Source organism: Mus musculus, chromosome 13 (genome assembly GCF_000001635.26).
Source record: "Mus musculus strain C57BL/6J chromosome 13, GRCm38.p6 C57BL/6J".
Classification (NCBI taxonomy): domain Eukaryota; kingdom Metazoa; phylum Chordata; class Mammalia; order Rodentia; family Muridae; genus Mus; species Mus musculus.
In genome coordinates, this window is record NC_000079.6 from 17,727,342 (window position 1) to 17,746,074 (window position 18,733).

At 36.1% G+C, this 18,733-nt stretch overlaps 1 protein-coding gene across 6 annotated transcripts in view; it reads right to left on the reverse strand.

Annotated features, from left to right (window-relative positions):
* The window catches only part of Cdk13 (cyclin-dependent kinase 13), a 93,537-nt gene that overhangs the window by 15,666 nt on the left and 59,138 nt on the right, over nt 1–18,733 (reverse strand). For 5 of the 6 annotated variants that reach the window (XM_006516767.4, XM_006516766.4, NM_027118.1 and 2 more), the window contains exons 8-10: nt 11,750–11,851; nt 11,576–11,653; nt 726–842 (exon numbers count right to left, since the gene is read on the reverse strand). In XM_006516767.4, the coding sequence (XP_006516830.1) occupies nt 726–842; nt 11,576–11,653; nt 11,750–11,851 (297 nt within the window). Of the gene's footprint in view, nt 1–725; nt 843–6,211; nt 10,281–11,575; nt 11,654–11,749; nt 11,852–18,733 lie in introns of those variants that run through there. The other variant, XM_017315593.2, reaches the window with a different exon arrangement.

The window sequence follows — 18,733 nt, forward strand, 5'->3', positions numbered from 1 at the left end:
TTAAATTATATTCTAAATACCAATTGCTTTACTCTGATTACCTATATCTTTAAAGTCCTTATTACTTTATTAACTAATAAATTCTTATTTTAATTTATAGAATAATACAGATAGATAACTGCAGGTGATATTTTAAAACTAATTTAGTAATCAGTTAAGTATTAATGGTTAAATAATGTATGCAGTATGTAGCACAAGTATCAATTTTCAAAAATCATTGTTATTTTTATCCAGTTCTGGACTATTTAGCAAATAATATCCTTTATCACTCTATGAGCAATTCATGGTTATAAATTAAAAACTAACAGCCTCCTAAAATAAAATAAAAACTTAAGCTCAAGTCATAGAAAGCTGTTCCAGTGAAATTTACAAAACTATTATTTAAAGTTTTCTTCATGTAAACAAATAAAACCTAATGGATTAGTCACAGACTTTGAGATGAATGGCACTTCACATGCAGCAAAGAGAGACGCACAACACAAGGCCCTAGAAGAAGAGCTGCACTATGCCTTATCTTAGGTCAAGGTGGCACTTAAGATTTCTTAAGAAATGACCTTCTCAGCTGTGTGTGCTAGGGCACACCTATGGTCTCAGCACGAGTTCAAGACCATCCTTAGATACACAGACAAAACAAAAAACAAAAACAAAAAACAAATTTAAACCTTATAATGACTACAAAAAAAAAAAATCAATGCAATCCAGATATTTAAGCATCCCTTTCTTACAAAACAAATTCTTCTCTTAACTTCCGCCGATATTGCTTCTTTGGTTTCATGGTGTTGAAATATGGCAGTTTGATTACATCAGGCCACACTGCAGGACATGGACTCCCACATATACGGCTAAAATAATACAAAAAAGAAAAAAGAAAAAAATTTTATCATTACAAACTACTTTAAAAACTAATAAATATAATTTTTTAAACATCAATCAGTTCTTAAGGACATAAAAGCTTTGATATAATGTTATGAGAAATTTAAATACTTTAGTCTTCACAATTTAATTTGAAAATTCCCAAATTTCACACATAAACATTGAATCTCCTAAAGAACCTTCCTACTGCATAAAATCTTAAGATATAGGTCATATTTACAATATGTGGCCTATATATTACAAATTAAGGAAACAAGTTAAGGAAACCACGTCTCACTCTGGCTTTTCATGGTCTCTCCTCTCTCTCAAACATAGGGTATCTTGATGGTAACAGCAGAAGCAGACTTCCTACCCAACTGTAACCACTACCTCTAGATGCAAACAAGAAGCACTCTGAAGGTAGTAATCTTGAAATATACAGTTGTACAGTTTCAGCAGTGCAACTGTTCATGAGTATTTACACATTTTAACTGTTCTACTCTATGACTATGCCTTGAAATTCAATAGTTTAGTATAAATACACAGGTAATCACATTTGGGAAAATAGGCTTTAGTATATAATAAAAACCACAATAATATATGTATATCATTAATAAAGCTATCAATGAGGCTTACTATGTTAAGATAAAATGTGCAACTAGTAATGCCTTATTTTCTGTCTACTAGTGTCTTTTCTGCTTAAGACTCAATTTTCAAAACCTCCTCAGACCTCTTAGGAAATGTTGGACTCTCAGAGAATGGGCTCCAATAGGATCAAAGAAGAATAGCGCCTCATGCACATGAGCCGCACCCCTTCTCAGATCCTGTTTCTTCGCAGGCTGCTCTTCCCATTTCTGTGATTCTATTAGATTCTAAGCAGCTGTATCCTTATCACAATCTACCCAACAAGGACCTCTCTTCCCCAAAGGCCATGAAGAATAGACATTCCTTCACCTGCTATTTTTTTTCTGTTAGCACTTGTTTGATCCTTTATATTTTCTTTTTTTTTTTTAAAGATTTATTTATTGGTTATATGTAAGTACACTGTAGCTGTCTTCAGACACTCCAGAAGAGGGAGTCAGATCTCGTTACGGATGGTTGTGAGCCACCATGTGGTTGCTGGGATTTGAACTCCAGACCTTCAGAAGAGCAGTCGGGTGCTCTTACCCACTGAGCCATCTCACCAGCCCCCTTTATATTTTCATTGTATGCCTAGCTGTTACCCTTGGACCCAGGCAAAGTGATACATATTAATAAAATAGAATATACTAGAGTAGAGAGATGAAAGACACCTTCAACTTCTGATAAAAAAGAAAATTTAAGTGAGAGAAGAAATGAAGCTTTTTTGGTCATAGTTCCAAAGATAAACCATAGCCAGGTGAAAAAGAGAGTAAGACAAATATGTTATAGGGAGAAGAAACAGAAAACAGGCACAAGCATTAAAAATAGCAAAGAATAGACATGTAACTAAATATATGAGTATACCTAAAATTTATGATGTTCAAGGGAGGTGAGCTGGAAGCACAGATACACTCAGTGAAGTTTAACAATCCTTCTACAAATGCATAATGCAGATAGACTGAAACAAACTTTAGATTTGAATCCTGTCTTTGGTATCAGTCTAAATATACAACTTGGAAATCGGTTCTTTTGTATAAAGTGATAAATATTGCTTCAAAGCCATGGAATGAATTAGTACCTGCCTACAAGAGCTACAATGAACATAAATAAGCTAAAGAGTGTCAAGTTTATTATTACATGTACTATTGGAAAGTAAGTATTAAAGGTACCAACTAACAGCAGCACACAGAACATCAGAGAAAATCTTGATGTTCTAAATTTAGAAACTTAACATTTCCAGCCTAGAAATAATCTATTTCCCTTAGTTTTATGTATTTTTTTTCCAATAAGACCTGGTGTTACCTGTTAACAGTTTCTTTTTCTTTTAAATGTTTTTAGACCAGTGTATTTTCTAAGCAGTTAATCTGAAAATACTTATATAAGAAGGCTCAAAACTGAAGCTTTACAGATTTACAATACAGATACATAGCATTGCATTATTTAACAATTCTTAGAGTGTTAAAATGCTGATGATGGCATATTATACAGTAATTTTGAATTTACTCTCTGCAAAAGCTGATGAATTTTAGTTTGAGAAACACAAAATACATATTGCAGTATATTCACAAACAAACACAAGAATTTCCACAAATCTACTACTAAGAATGTATTCAGTGAGCCAGATGTGCTGTACAGACAGAGGGCCTATCTCTCAAAAAAGCAGAACAAGAACATGTGTGAACCTTTGTCTACATCCAAATAAAAACAATCTTTATCCCCTTCTGCCCCATTTTGTTAACTCTAATATTTTCCATTTTTTTCATTGTTTCTTTCTATCTCTAATGTAGATCACACTATCTGCCTTATGAAAATATTTGTATATTATGCTGTATTTGACTTATTCCTACTGCAGATTGAAACCAGAGTGTACTACATGTTAGACAAGTCTTCTACCACTGAGCTTCACCTCCAGCCTAACTCACTTGAACAAAGCAGATTATAAACAAATCAGCCATTGCAGTATAAGTTTTAAAGCAGATTTTTATTTCTATTTCTAGCCGATAAGTTTTTCACTTTTAATTTGGACACCAACATGTCAGCATACCCATCAGCTTCTGACTGAAGTATCACTGCAGATAAAGTAAGACAGAAAGTCTGCACTGGGGCAGACTAACTATATTCATTTCCTATATTCTTTGGGCGTGTTATCAGTCCTGTTCTAACTATGAAGAGCCAAATTTACAGCATCACAGAACTTATACCATAAATAAGCAGGAGTCATGAGGCTGGTATTTGAACTCAGGTCTATCAGACTCCAAGGCCCACCCCCCTTTAGTATACTTTTGTTGTCTGATACACTCAAACTTCTAAGAATGTTCTTTTAGTTTTTCTTAACTTAAAAAAAAAAAGTTATAGCATCATACCTTAAACAACTTCTAAAAATACTATCAGAATCAAACATGTTTAAATTTATAGAAAATAACTCTTCCTTCTTAGCTTTCTCACAAGTCCATCTTCAGATGAACAAATTACAGATGTCTTTGATATGTTTTATGTAAATGGAATCTAAACTGTGAAACTGTTCTTATGCTGCTATTCTACATGCTACTTGCAATTAACACTTCACCAAGCACATAGACTGAACTGAGCTGTTCTGCTCCTCATCACTCACTTAATATTCATAAAAGCAAATTAAGTACACTTACATCTAGGGGCTTTAGTGATTTTGAAGAACTTAATTTAGATTTCCGCTCAAATGTTACCTTCCCTAATTACACACATACACACAACACACACACAGGGCTCAAATGTTACCTTCCCTAACTACACACACACACACAAAACATCATCATTTCCTACACCCTTATATCTTACCAATTAGTTTTGTCTGTGCCCACTCAGAACCAGAAAATAGAAATGTGAGACTTTCTCTTTCTGGATTCCAAGGCATTCTCAGTATGTTGTAGTAATGCCACACAAACATGCCATCAACAAACATTGTTCATGCTGGTCATAGTGGCATATGTTCATAATACCAGGATTTAGGGGGCAGAAAGATTGTCATAAGCTTGAGGCAACCTAGTCTACAATGTGATTCTAAGGCTAGATGGGGTGAAATAGTGAGACCCTCCTGTCTCAAACATTTAAACATAAATGTTTAAGCCAAATGACTTTGATTTGTCCTCCTCTGTATTACACTCTATGGTGAATATCGTCTGCTTTACTCTCCGAAATTCTCATGTAATTCCACTCGATTGTGACCAAGTAGTTTGTTGTTTATTGTATTCAGTTTTAACAAGCTAGGTTAAGTTCTCCCTTTCTTTTCAAAAAAGTTCTTTCTGGTTATTTTCTTATTGTCCTTCTACTCCCTTCCTAGATATTCTCACATTTATCTTTACACAGATATAAAAAATAAAATTAAAACAATGTGTGCAGTGTGAAAAGCCCTTGTTTGGAAATTCTCGCTGTGGATTTAAGGAAACACAATGGGACTGGAGAGCTGGCACAGCATTAAGTGCACACACTGCTCCTACAACCTATGGCTCACAAACTCTAACTAGCACCAGAGGAGCCGACACCGCTTACCTGTTCCAGCATCCACATTCATGTGCACAAACCCACATGCTAAAAATAAACATGAAAAGCAAACCACATTTAAGATAGGATAAACTGTCAGTTTAAAAGACCCTTTAAAGCCTAGTAATCAAAAATAAACTATGTCTCTCCAACAGTCTTTCTACTATTTTAATTTTTAATTATGTATATTATATGGATCTATATGTACATTTGTGCACATAAGTATGGTGCCCTGTGGAGATCAGAAGAGGGAATCATATGCCCTGGAGCTGTAATTACAAGCATTATTATCTGTCTGACATGGGTGCTGAGAACCAAACTCAAGTTCTCTACAAAAGCAGCAAATGTTCTTAACCACTGAGTCATTTCTCCAGCCCCATCTCCAACAGGTTTTAAAATCTTAAATATACTAAAGATTATTCTACAGTTTTATAGTTTTTCAGTACTTCAGGGGCATACATGTTGGTGATTTTATTAGAGCACATCCTCTTCCACATTGTATTTTCTTTTTTTTTTTTCTTCCATTTTTTATTAGGTATTTAGCTCATTTACATTTTCAATGCTATCCCAAAAGTCCCCCATACCCTCCCCCCACTCCCCTACCCACCCACTCCCCCTTTTTGGCCCTGGCGTTCCTCTGTACTGGGGCATATAAAGTTTGCAAGTCCAATGGGCCTCTCTTTCCAGTGATGGCCGACTAGGCCATCTTTTGATACATATGCAGCTAGAGTCAAGAGCTCCGGGGTACTGGTTAGTTCATAATGTTGTTCCACCTATAGGGTTGCAGATCCCTTTAGCTCCTTGGCTACTTTCTCTAGCTCCTCCATTGGGAGCCCTGTGATCCATCCATTAGCTGACTGTGAGCATCCACTTCTGTGTTTGCTAGGCCCCGGCATAGTCTCACAAGAGACAGCTACATCTGGGTCCTTTCGATAAAATCTTGCTAGTGTATGCAATGGTGTCAGCGTTTGGATGCTGATTATGGGGTGGATCCCTGGATATGGCAGTCTCTACATGGTCCATCCTTTCATCTCAGCTCCAAACTTTGTCTCTGTAACTCCTTCCATGGGTGTTTTGTTCCCAATTCTAAGGAGGGCCATAGTGTCCACACTTCAGTCTTCATTCTTCTTGAGTTTCATCACACTGTATTTTCTAATTGGTACCCATTTAGAAAAGCTACTGTTGTCCTTGTAGATTAGTAAATGACACATACATCTGAACATGTCTTTTAATCTTGTCATTTTAATCAACCTTTTTGTTCTCAGGCATTTTAGGTGATCATCTGGCACATTCAACATATTCTACTCTCTATATAAATGTATGCTGTGCTATATACAAATTGTTTCCAACTATACACATCTCATACTGGTTTACTTTTCTAACACTACTAATTGACTGACTTTGTAAACACTGGTAAATTGCAATACAAGAAAGTGATTGATTGTTCTTTACTTTTTCTTCTAATATTTTACCATTAAACATTATTCTGGCTGTTAGTGATATAAACTTTTACTGTGGTTTACCTTCCCTTATACTTTTTTCGGTTTTTTGTTTTGGTTTTCCGAGACAGGGATTCTCTGTGTAGCCCTGGCTGTTCTGGAACTCACTTTGTAGACCAGGCTGGCCTCGAACTCAGAAATCCGCCTGCCTCTACCTCCCGAGTACTAGGATTAAAGGCGTGCACCACCACGCCCAGCTTCCCTTAAAGAGCTTATATGCCCAGCAAATGTCTATCCAAATCTATCAAATAAACAGATTATTTCATTAGTAAAATGAAAAATTAAAGTAATTAAAGCTTCCTTGTATCTTGGGATGAACCTTATTTCTAATTCATGTTACAAATTTAATTTATTTATAACATTTTTCTGTTAGTTCTTTGAAAAGTCCCTACATGCTGTATTTTACCAAGATAGAATTCTTTTTTTCTTTTCTTTTTGATTTTTCAAGACAGGGTTTCTCTGTGTAGCCTTGGCTGTTCTGGAACTCACTCTGCAGATCTGGCTGGTCTCGAACTCAGAACTCCACCTGCCTCAGCCTCCCGAGTGCTGGGATTAATAGCGTGTGCCACCATTGCCCGGCTCCAAGACAGAATTCTTGATGAAAACTTGAATAGTTTGCTAATGTTCCCCTTAGAAATCTCAATATAGAAAAATTTCAAACTGTGTTTGTGAAATATTACTATTTGTACATATGTACATACATATGTACAAATATATATATGTATGTATATGTATGTATGTGTGTATATATATATATATATATATATAAAAAGTTTCAGAAGAAGTCCTATTTCTTACATGTACAAAATGCTTAATTCAAAGCTCAATTTTTCCAATTATCACTTGAAAGACCCTAGATAAATTTTTTAAACTGAAGAAGACATTGAGTAGTAAGAATTTAACTTAAATAATTCAGGTGAAACTGCTACAGTAATGTGTACCTTGAAGCCTAACTACGTCAACTAGGACTTGTAGGCAACAAAATCAGGTCCAACAATCAAACAGAGAACAGGCTTAGAAGGAATCACAGTAAAGAAAATATACACATACATCATTTGGGCATCTTTATTTTGTCCATTTCAAAGGTAAATATTAAAAGCATTTTCAATGTACTTAGGATAATCCTTTTTTTTTTTATTTCCTTTCACTTATAACATTACTTGCTCACCCCTAGTTCGTGAACAATGTTTCTGAAAACCAACAGATTCTATGTCTATGTGAGTCAACTTAAAAAAAAAAAAAAATCGACATTCATTCTCTTTTTGATACTCACATTCCTTAACTAAGATAAATATGTAACCTCACTAGAAAATTACAGGTTACTAACATTCTTTTAGCTTGCCATGTGTTCAAGATACTATTTACAGAGGAACGCAACAGAAGTATGCAACAAAAGATTGGGAAGCAGTTACATAACAGTTTAAGGACCCATCTTCCCTGCCCTCTGAGCCCTCTGAGGCAAAGCTGCCTGGAGCAGTCTGCTATTCCAGGGGGACCTCCCTTCTTCCACCACCTCTCCTCCACCCATCAGACTCCTGAACCATACATATAGGAGCATGTTGTCCTCTGAGAGGCTCCACCAAGCAGCTGACTCAGACAGATACAGACATCCACAGCCAAACAATGGGTAGAGTTTGGGAACTCTCAGAGCCTGAACCACCAACCAAAGAACACACACCAGCTAAACCTAGACCTCCCCACACATATGTAACATGCAGCTTGGTCTTCACATGGGTCCTGAGCAATTGGAACGGGGGGGGGGGGGGCTATCCCAAAAGCTGGGATGTGTTGTTCTAGCTAGGCTGCCTTGTCTGGCTCAGAGGGAGAGGATATACTTAGCCTCACAGAGACTTGAAGTACCAGGATACGGGGGATACCCAGAGGGGACCCCACACACACATACCAGCTCAGAGGAAAAGGGAGGGAGGGGATGGGGAGGAATGCCCAGGAGGGGAGCAGTGAGCAGGATGTAAAGTAAGTAAGTAAAAAATAAAATTAAATTTAAAGAAAGAAAGAAAACAAAACATAGAGCAGTGACCCCAGATTCAGGATAGTGATTAATCTGAGCAGGGATGGGAAGATTGAAGTTAGGAACCTTTTTCTTAAGGTACTGAGTCATGGCTGTTGAAAGACTAGACTGTTACATTTGTGAATTGCTTATATTATACTATTTATTCAACATTTAAGAAAATAGGTTTCCATTTCAACATTTATAGCTTGAAACATTATTTTTAAAACTGTAAACATTTTTTAAGCTAATCGTTTTCCTCATTTATCAACAACAAGCATAAAACTGCTTTGCTCTTGTTCCATGGAGGGACTGGATGCTGATTTCATCAGTGTGGTCAAAGCCTGGCCCAGAAAGCAGGAAGCTAACCTTGTATATGTAAGAGACAGAGAGGAGCCTCTTTTTTCCTGTGAAGATAATGCAAGAGGGAAGCAGGGAACAGGAGGAGGAGTGGGTCTTTGAGGCTGACCCACATTCTGAAATGCTGACCTCTTTGAGGGCACTGAAGACTTTGTCTGCCTTAGTAGTGAAATCTTCAGTTTGGCTAAGTTTACTTTTTGTTCATTACCCTAATCCATTATCCACTTATATGAAATTCCCTGTTATGCAAATTGAGTATTATAGTTATTTTCTCTTTGTTAATTCATAAATTAATGATAAGAACAACTATAAAATACAAACACTGGGGAGTTGGATACACACAAGGATGAGAAAGAACAGGAAGGAGGGGTGTTCCTTTGCATTCTTTCTCTGCCAGCATGTCAGAGTAAGGCACCAGTGAATCTCAGGCATATGCTACTATCACTTTTCTGATATTTAATGAATGTTTGTTGATTATTTAATTTACTGACTTTCTTCAATTTTGAAAAAAATTAGTTTAAGAAACATTGCAACTACTGATTTTAGAAATACTTGCAAGCATTTACATACTAACATACAGGGCCTGGTTCTTCTGAGTACTTTGATAGTAGTTTAGGACTTTCTAGTGTGTTACAGGATTACTTTTATGAATTAAATAATCTTGTAGTTTTTCCTTTATATCTGAGGTAATTTTTTCTATCAAAGTCTTCATTTCACTGCATTTCTTTTCTCACTGTTAAGTTATAAGATTAATTTACATAGTGCAGTGGGTAACTCCTTCAGACATGACATTTTGGCGTTATACATGAAGCTCTCCATTTTTGTACTGTGGTCATTTATTCCCTGGGCTTTCTTTTGCTGCTCCGTTTGTCACCTGAATGATCCCTATGCTGGTTTCATTTTCTTACTTACACTATAGACAGGATCTGTTCTGAGAACTGCACTGTTTGGCGGATCATTTAATGTGACCTCTTAGTACAATCAAAAGAGGGAGTTAAATATGAGATCTGTAATGCACAAGACTGAACTGAAGCAAAGACTGAGCTATGACACTTTAATATTTGATCTACTGCTTCCAATTTGTATATGCTTGTCAGCCATGTGCACTTGTTATGGTAGGCATGTGCAGAGGACAGTGTGATGAATTAGTCCTCTTGCTCAAACCTCACTTCATTAGGCTTCACAGCAACTCTTTACCCACTGAACCATTCCTCCTGCCTTCTCTACTACTCTTTTTAAAATGCAAACTTCATCTTCGTTTTTGTATTCTAATTTTATCCTATTTAATTTAGGGCACATATTCTGCTATTTCATTCTTTCGGAATTCTCATTTTTGGCATCTTCTAACTAATGCTTATAAATGTTCAAATTAGCACTGAAAAAATTGGGGGAGTGTCAGTTCCTCATGATTCCAGTTCACTTGCCTGTAATATCAAAAAAGAAAGATAAAAGCTTGCTGTGTTCCTGGTAAAGTCCACCACTGCTAAACAACCTTTATTCTACATACATTATCTAGTCTGTGGTATTCAGACAGTAACAAAAATGAAATGGACTGAGACAATCTTCTTGTAATTTCATGAAAAGTTCCATATGTAGATTCCCATGGGTTAAGGCTAGGACATATGCTTTCATTTTATAAGGCAACTGGTTGCTCTGGACTTGGAAGTAGTGTTCGTTCTGGATGAGGTACTTCTGACTGTAGATATGTTACCCCAGAGAAGAGGCTCTAACACACTTTTGTTTGTTTGCTGTGCACTATAGCAAAAGATCTAGCCACTAAAAAAAGAACAATGTTAAAGTTTGGGGCCTTTTCTGGAGAGGTAGGTGCCTAAGGGGTAGCCAAACTCTAAGACTGTAATGAACTTCCTCATAGGCAGAATATCCACTCGTACAACTTTCTTCTTTAAATAAAATGCTTCTTTCTAGACGGTATCTTTCAGATTTCTAAGATGAAGTTAGGAATCCTTTTCTGAGTCCTGTCTGTTGCTTTGTATTTATTTTGTTCAGTTAAAAAAGGGAAATGCTGTAAATTTGTGTCTCCTTCCAAATTTTCTACCAAAATTACCTTATTCTCATTTTGAAATTTTCATGCAATCTTATATGTTGTACATTTACATTGTTATAGAGAAAACCAAACTCCTTTAAAGAAAATTTAAAGTCTGATGAGATGACTTATACCTGTAATCCCAACATGGGGAGACTAAGGCAGGAGAACTTCTGAGAGTTCAAGGTTAGCCTGTGCTACAATGTGAAATCATATCTTGACAGGAAAAAGAACAGACTAAAGAAGAAAAAGGGCAAACAGAAAAGAATACTCTTAAAATGCAATCTGAAGAGAAAATTAACTGCTTGTAAGGTATATCCTAAGAGCCTACCAAAAATGGCATATGCTGATAAGCATAGCCATATATTCTAGTATGTGCAGTTTACATGGTATTTAGTTATGCAGCACTCTCGCCTATCATTACACTCTTCCTTCTCAGTCCTATGAGAGACTAAGTTCTTTGACTTAATCCATGTCACCAAAGTAAATAATGTCAAAATAAAAGAAAAAAAACCATCTTTAAGATCCTTAATTTTCCTGGAATGAGTATCAAAGTGTTGCGCTCTAGTTTGTCCTCCGTTTAGTAGTCACTAACGACACGAGCTTGAAATGAGTTCAATACCTGTGGAGCATGACATCATCCATTCCCAACAATGGATGTCACCAGCAGCTTACCTTATTAGCTCTAGCTGTGCAAGTTCCTGGTTTGCTTGAAATATAGGTTTTTTAGTGAAGAGTTCACCAAGGATACATCTAATAGAGAAAAAGAGCACCATTATTATCTAAATTTTCTCATTTTAATTCACTAACAGAACTTTTTAGTACTCTAAGAAAATGTGTCCATCTTACCCACAGCTCCATACATCAATGGCTGGTGTATATCGTTCTTCTCCCAAGAGCAATTCAGGTGGACGATACCACAAAGTAATGACCTTGTTAGTATATGGGCGACTAAGACACAAAAAGAAAAATCATAGGACTCTTTAAAGTTAGCATTTACTATATTAAGAGATTCTCTCAATACTACTTTGGAATCCCAAAGACTGAACCACCAACCAAAGAGCTAGCAATGGACTAGACCTAGTCACCCTCACATATGTAGATGTGCGGCTTATTCTTCTTGTGGATCGAATAACTGAAGAGGGGGTGTGTCCCTGAATCTATTGCCTGTCTGTGGATCCGGTTCCCCTAACTTGGCTTCCTTGCTGGGCCTCAGAGGAAGAAAATACACCTAGTCCTGAGAGGGTTTCCTCCTTCTCAGAAAAGGGGGAAGAGCTGGGACTGGAGGGGGGGGGGTAGAGTGCAAATATTGGGATGTAAAGTGAATAAATAATGAATGGAAAAAATACTACTTTGTATAATCAAAGCAATCTGATCATTCTAATTCTGATTACCTAAGGTATTTCACACAATCATACAATGCATGGGCAAGCAGCAGTAATTCCCTGAACATATGAATATAAAAATAAGCAGTTAGCTATTAACTGTAATTTGGTCAAAGAGAAGTCACTCATCAACTCAATTTAAGTAATGTTTTTTCCTTTCCATAAAAACTTTAAAAATTAGTAATTCATAAAGGAACAACTGCAGAAAAACAATGTAGTTCAAGCTGAGATTACCTAATCCAATGACTTGTTTTGTTTTGGGTCTGAGGAGTGGATTGAAGAAGGCTCGTGTGCTAGGCAAGTGCTTTATAACAAAAGTTTGCTGTTTGTTGATGAGATAGGGTCTTGATATAAAGACCAGGCTAGCCTTGAACTCAGAGATCCTCTTGCCTCTTTTCCATGTTGCTAGGAATCAAGGTGGGTGCCACCACAGTTGGCCCCTAGCAAAAGTGTTTAGTTAGGCATATCTTTGATAATATTTAACACATTTGGATGCACCCTGATTTGTAAAAATAAAGTAGATGTTGACTATATAATAATTATCTGTGGTCTAGACTACACAGAATTACAAGTTACAGGTATGGTGCTTCATCAGAAAACTACAAAGAAAATATATATAACTGGAGGTTATGTAAATCTAGCCAATTTATAATAACACTAAGTCTGACCATGGTCCAGTACAAATTTCAGTAGCAAAGTTGTTTTTGTTTTTTGTTTTTCAAGACAGAATTTTTCTGTGTAGCTCTGGCCTGGAACTTGCTCTGTAAACCAGGATGACCTTGAACTCAAGAGAGCCATCTGCTTCTGTCTCCCAAATGCTGAGGATTAAAGACACTGCCCAGCTTCAGCAAAGTATTTCTAAACATTAGACAATAGTCACTTTCTTTATGATTCATATGAATAAAGATGATCCTAAAAAATCAGGACCTATGGTTTATAGATTTCAGAGTAACTACATCTTTAGATCTTTATAAACCTTATTCTTTTAGCTGTCTTCCGAATAACAAAGGCAGGTAGCAAGTTCCCCAGGAAAGCTATTCACTCACCTGAGACTGGATGAATCGGATTCATTTGGGGAGGAAAGAAAAAAAAAAAAAAAATGCCCACAATTTAACCCAGCAGCTTTCTCTTAGCAACCACAGGTCTAAGTTTCCAGAAAGCCTAGGATGTATCTGAACTGCTCTGTCCTAACCTGGCCAAATTTCTCTAAATAATTTGAGCACCAATACTCTTAGGTTATCAATTTGGGCATCATATTTCCAGAACCCCCCCCCCCAAAAAAGAAAAACTTCCGTTGACACTGACCACTGACCACACTGAAAGTTAACAAATGAGAGTTTAAAGCTTTTTCGTTTGGTTTAATTTCAAGCAAAGCCTCACTATTCCATCCCTGGCTGTCCTGGGATTGCTTTGTAGTTAGAGTGGCCTTGAGTTTCCAGTGACTTTTCCCAACTGTGGCCCCAAGAACTGAAAGTTAGGCATGTAACACATCTGGCTAAAATGTCTATGAAGCAAATGAAAATTGAGTATATTTGACTTAGTAAATTTTCCTTGCTTATTTCCTGGTATCACTTATCTTCATATAGTTAAAGTGTTTCAATTTTTCTTAACTATATACTATTATTTCATACACAGCAAAAGAGCTCCCAACATAAAGTCTAGTCTCCACTTTCAATAATTAATCTTGACTTGCTTCCACTGTCTTATTAAAACTCTCTTTACTTCAGTCAAAAGTCAAAACATTCTTTAACATGAACCCAAACATAAAGCCAGCACTTAAATGTAACATAAGGTGACATGTGAGTCTTCTGGGTAGGGGAAGAAAGCCTGGAAAACATGCGAGAACTAGCTTTTCAATTGTTCAAAGGGTCTATGAGCACTTTAAGCCTATGCTGTAAGACTGAGGCTAGATTAACTATACTCTCAAAGAAATATTTAAATTAATACAAATCTATAATTTTTAAATTTAGAAAATAAAGTATAAAGAAACTACAAATATTTAAGTGATGAAATTTATTTAAGAGAAAAGTTTAAACAAAAGATTAGTTTACATGACATATATTAAATTTTATGTAACTTATTACATGGTCATTTTTAGCTTTAAGTTTGGTTAGCCACCTTTATCAAATTTAGAATAGTCAACTTGCAAGATGATTAAACACAAAACTGCACAAAATGTAGTTGTAAATGTATCACAAATTATTTATCAGTTAATTGTTTTCTAAGTATTTCTAAAATGTTAGTTTTTGCCAGATATTTTTGTTTGGTGGTGTATTTCAATGTGTCTCTTCTATAGGCTCTTAGGAGGTCAGAGCTTGGAGAGGTTGATTTGGTTATGGTGGTTCCTATCTAGATTCATGTAAAGGAAGCAAGATTTAAAATACTTAAATTTCTCAAACAAAACATAATAAAATCTTCAGTGATTTCTTTCATACTATAATTTGTAGTATTTTTTTGAGATAAGAAAGAAAACCGTAAGGTTGTGACAAATGCCGATCATTCTGTTAACACCTACCTAGCTGCTGCAGGAAAACAATCCAGGGCCTTTCTTTGCTCTTATGGGTGGGGAATGAGCATGGTCTCCCCAGGTATCCCACAGGAAGCCCACAGGTAGGCCTCAAAGTTCCTAAGCGCTAAGATGACAGGTAGTATGCCATCGTATCTACCCAAAGATCAAGAAAGTCATCTTAAATGCAACACTTTTACAATTTCAACAGCAACAACCAAAGAGTGAGCTGTGATGCAGGAGGAAGGAGAAAACACCATGGGCAGTTAAGTGAGCCATAAAAACGTGGCCCCGAGGGCTGGTCAGTTGGAGTTAAGAGCAGCCCAGATAAAACTTAGTAAATAATAACTCAGGTATACGGATAGGAAAGTAGATTCTAAAAGCCCAGCTCTTGTGCTGTTTAAGGCTTATTATAAATATAAAGGATGTGTGTGTGTGTGTGTGTGTGTGTGTGTGTGTGTGTGTGTGTGTTTGTGTGTGTTTTATACGGGAACTGAATGATCTAAGGCAGGCTAAAAACTCCAGGTCAGGATTAAATAATTTCTACAGCAGAGCTGCTATTATTGCTGCTTACATACTTATCTCAACAGTATAGTTATTGGTTTTCTCACCTCTAAAGTGCCTTTGCCTCATCCATCTTTTAAAAAACATTTTGTTTCAAAAAGAAAACCAGATCACGTCCCACTGCAAATAAATAAAACTTAACTCAGCCTTACAATAAGCTTGTATACTGAGGATCTTATTCCTGTGACCCTACTATAGAATTTCAGACTTTGAAAAATGCCAGGGTGCTTACCATCAACTAATCTTCTCCTACTGTAAAATTCTTTGTCTGGGTCTTCATTACATTTTCTTTCTTCACCTTCAAATCTTAGTTCCAATTTACTTCTTCAAAGATGGCTATCCTAACTGTCCTATCAAAAATTCCTCTGTTGAAAACTGCTTTCAAACAGTGTTGCAGTAGTGAGAACAGCATCCTCTAGTACTTTGGTCATTTCTTCTAGAGCAGCTGCCCAACTAAATACCGTACCATCCTCACTGCAGTGAGGTGTGGCCATGTGGCCAAGTGCTTGCTACTGGCTTTTCTAGGCATGTCTCCTAATTCCACCCCTCCTATTTCTGGCCAACAGCCTTGGAAGGCTTATGCAAGTGATCACAGGTTCCAACCAAGTTGCCTGCATGATTACATGACAGTCGCCATTTGAACTGATGCTACGGTTAAGTATTAATGGTACAATGAGGTAAGGAACCATCAGTTAATATGATTAAGTGAGAGATCATAGTACTTTAAGTCATTACTAAATTTCTTTCAATAGTTTTGCATCTCCTAACTGTAAATGTATTCAGTTACTTGACCAGAAGTAGTAATGGAGACAAGAGTTTTCATAACAGGTAATGGTTTCTAACTATTCTCCAGTAGAGACCATTGTGAAATAATTCACCTCTTTCTTATAAATAGTCTATTGTCCTATTCTAGCCACAATAATTTTTATCAAAATTTAGTGCAATAGCTTTTTAATCAAAAGTTCTTGTTTCCAGATTTTCAAGATTAACTCATTTTTCAAAACACAGCCAAAATGAGTTTTAAAACATATTGTTTCCAGTGACTGTTTGCACAAGACCCATAAAATGTTTTTACTACCAACCACACTGAAATCTTCCCTAAGATGGCTGAGCAAATGTATATTTTCTAGAGCAGGGAGTCAGAAACCAAGTCCGGGGAGGTGAGGGCAGGAGAGGGTGTTGGAGGGAGCAAGAATCCTTTGAGAAAGTTAATGGTCTTATTAATGTTCTAAACAAACTCTAAAAAAGTAAATTGATGGAGCATTCCTGAAATCACAGCACTCGGTATGCTGAGAAACAGGGGGATTTTCAGTTCAAGTCCAGCCTGGGTCATTATACTTAACTCCCTAACAACAATTAAAAAAAAAAAAAAAAAGTTGGTGTTCTAGTTCTGCTCCTCCCAAAAGGATACTATGCCACATTTTCCATTTTACTATTTAATGAGAAAAAAAGCAAACACTGAGAAAGTATGCAAACAGAAGGACTTTAATCATAAAAACAAAATTCAACATAAATAAAAAAGCTAGGAGAGTAGTGAAGCCCATTCACAAACCACACCACCCAACAGCAGTTATATAGTATTACACGAAACACTCCATGTTATGATTAGGTTCATATATTTACAATGGTAAAGATCAAAATAAATGAAATGTAAATTATGTTTCAAAGTAAAAAGAATTTAAATCCCAAGAAATTCAAAAGTATTGTTGCATTATGAAGAGATAATCCAAATGCAGAAATTATTGGAAATCCGGAATCCTAAAAAATTGCCTTTCAAACTTCCAGATCTGGTTACAGATTCCCAACATCCTAGAGATCTTATTTACACCATACAAAGAATTAGGAAGTTCTATGATAACATAACTTTTTTCTTCATGGATATAGCACTGAAAAAAGTTTCAACTTATTTACACAATCAAAGTTCTAAGCAATTTCATCAAAGGCGTCACACAGATAAAAACTTCCTGTTATTAAATTAAAACAGTAAGTCCAATGAGCTCTTATTAGCAGATGGCAAAACTAAACTTTATACATACTTGAGAAATAAAAGGGTCTAAAAGCCAGCAAGTTCCAATTTTGCTATTATTAAGTAAACCACTGATGACTTTGGGTTTGATTTATAAACCTAAAACTAACTAGAAATCCAAACCAGTACCTTGAGCATACTGGGTAAGTACTTTTATTAATTTTTGAAAAGGCAGCTGACATTATCATATTGAAAAGTGGGACAGAAACAACAACAAGCTTTTTTTTAAAAAGCCCTTAATGTAATTATGTCAATTTTTTTCATTTTTGGTGTCCTAGTTTAGTATTAAACACTACCTAAATACAATAGAATCAAATGTGATTATGGAAAAAAGTGAAAAAATATAATTTGTTAATCTACTTCTAGAAAACTATAGTTAAAACATATATTCTGACTGGAGAGGTGGGAGGACAAAGCCAGTTAAATTCAACAAATCTGGGGCTGAAGATGTCTCAGGAGTTAAGAGCACTGGCAGCTCTTCAGAGAACCCAGGTCCAACTTCCAGCACCCACATGGCAGCTCAAAACCATCTATAACTCCAATTCCAGGGTATTCAACACTCTCTTCTAACCACCTTGGGTACTGCACATACACATGGTGCATATACATACATGCAGACAAAACACTAAGTAAGTTCAGGAAACCCTTTGCTATAAAACAACTACAAAAAAAATGTTGTTTACCTAATGGTACCATTTAAAGAAACCTGGTGAAGCCCCTAGTGCTCGCTACCTGAAAAAGATACTTCACAAGATCAAGGTATGATCCAAGGACTTAGCTAGAAAGCACTACAGAAAACAGTGTTTCTGTCAATAAATCCAGATCTACTTCCTAACTCTATTGGGTACTGGTGGTGTGAACAAACAAAAAGCCATGTATTTTAACTTGTAACCATCTCAGAGGACTTTCACTTCAAGTAATTTTTTGGGTACTGGTGATGTGAACAAACAAAAAACCATGTATTTTAACTTGTAACCATCTCAGAGGACTTTCACTTCAAGTAATTTTTTTCTGGCATAATTAACAAGGCAAGTAACATGGCTTAATTTAAGATATGCACAGCACTTTAGTGGAGATGTGCAACAAACACATATGCTTTAGATAACATGAAAAAGAATTAGATTTGTAGTAGGGGAAATGTGGGTGGTAGGTTCCAGGAGGGTACACAGGACACTGCTAGAAAATTTAGTTGCCTTTCTTACTTTACATAATCAAAACAGAATACATGAGGATAGAAAGAACTGCAATTTCATTCTGATTTTCCGATTAAGTCATCGATCTGAGTAAGACTGGCACTGTAAATACTGTTGAAGGGTACTGTTTCCTGTTATGTGTATCACTCTGTAGTATTT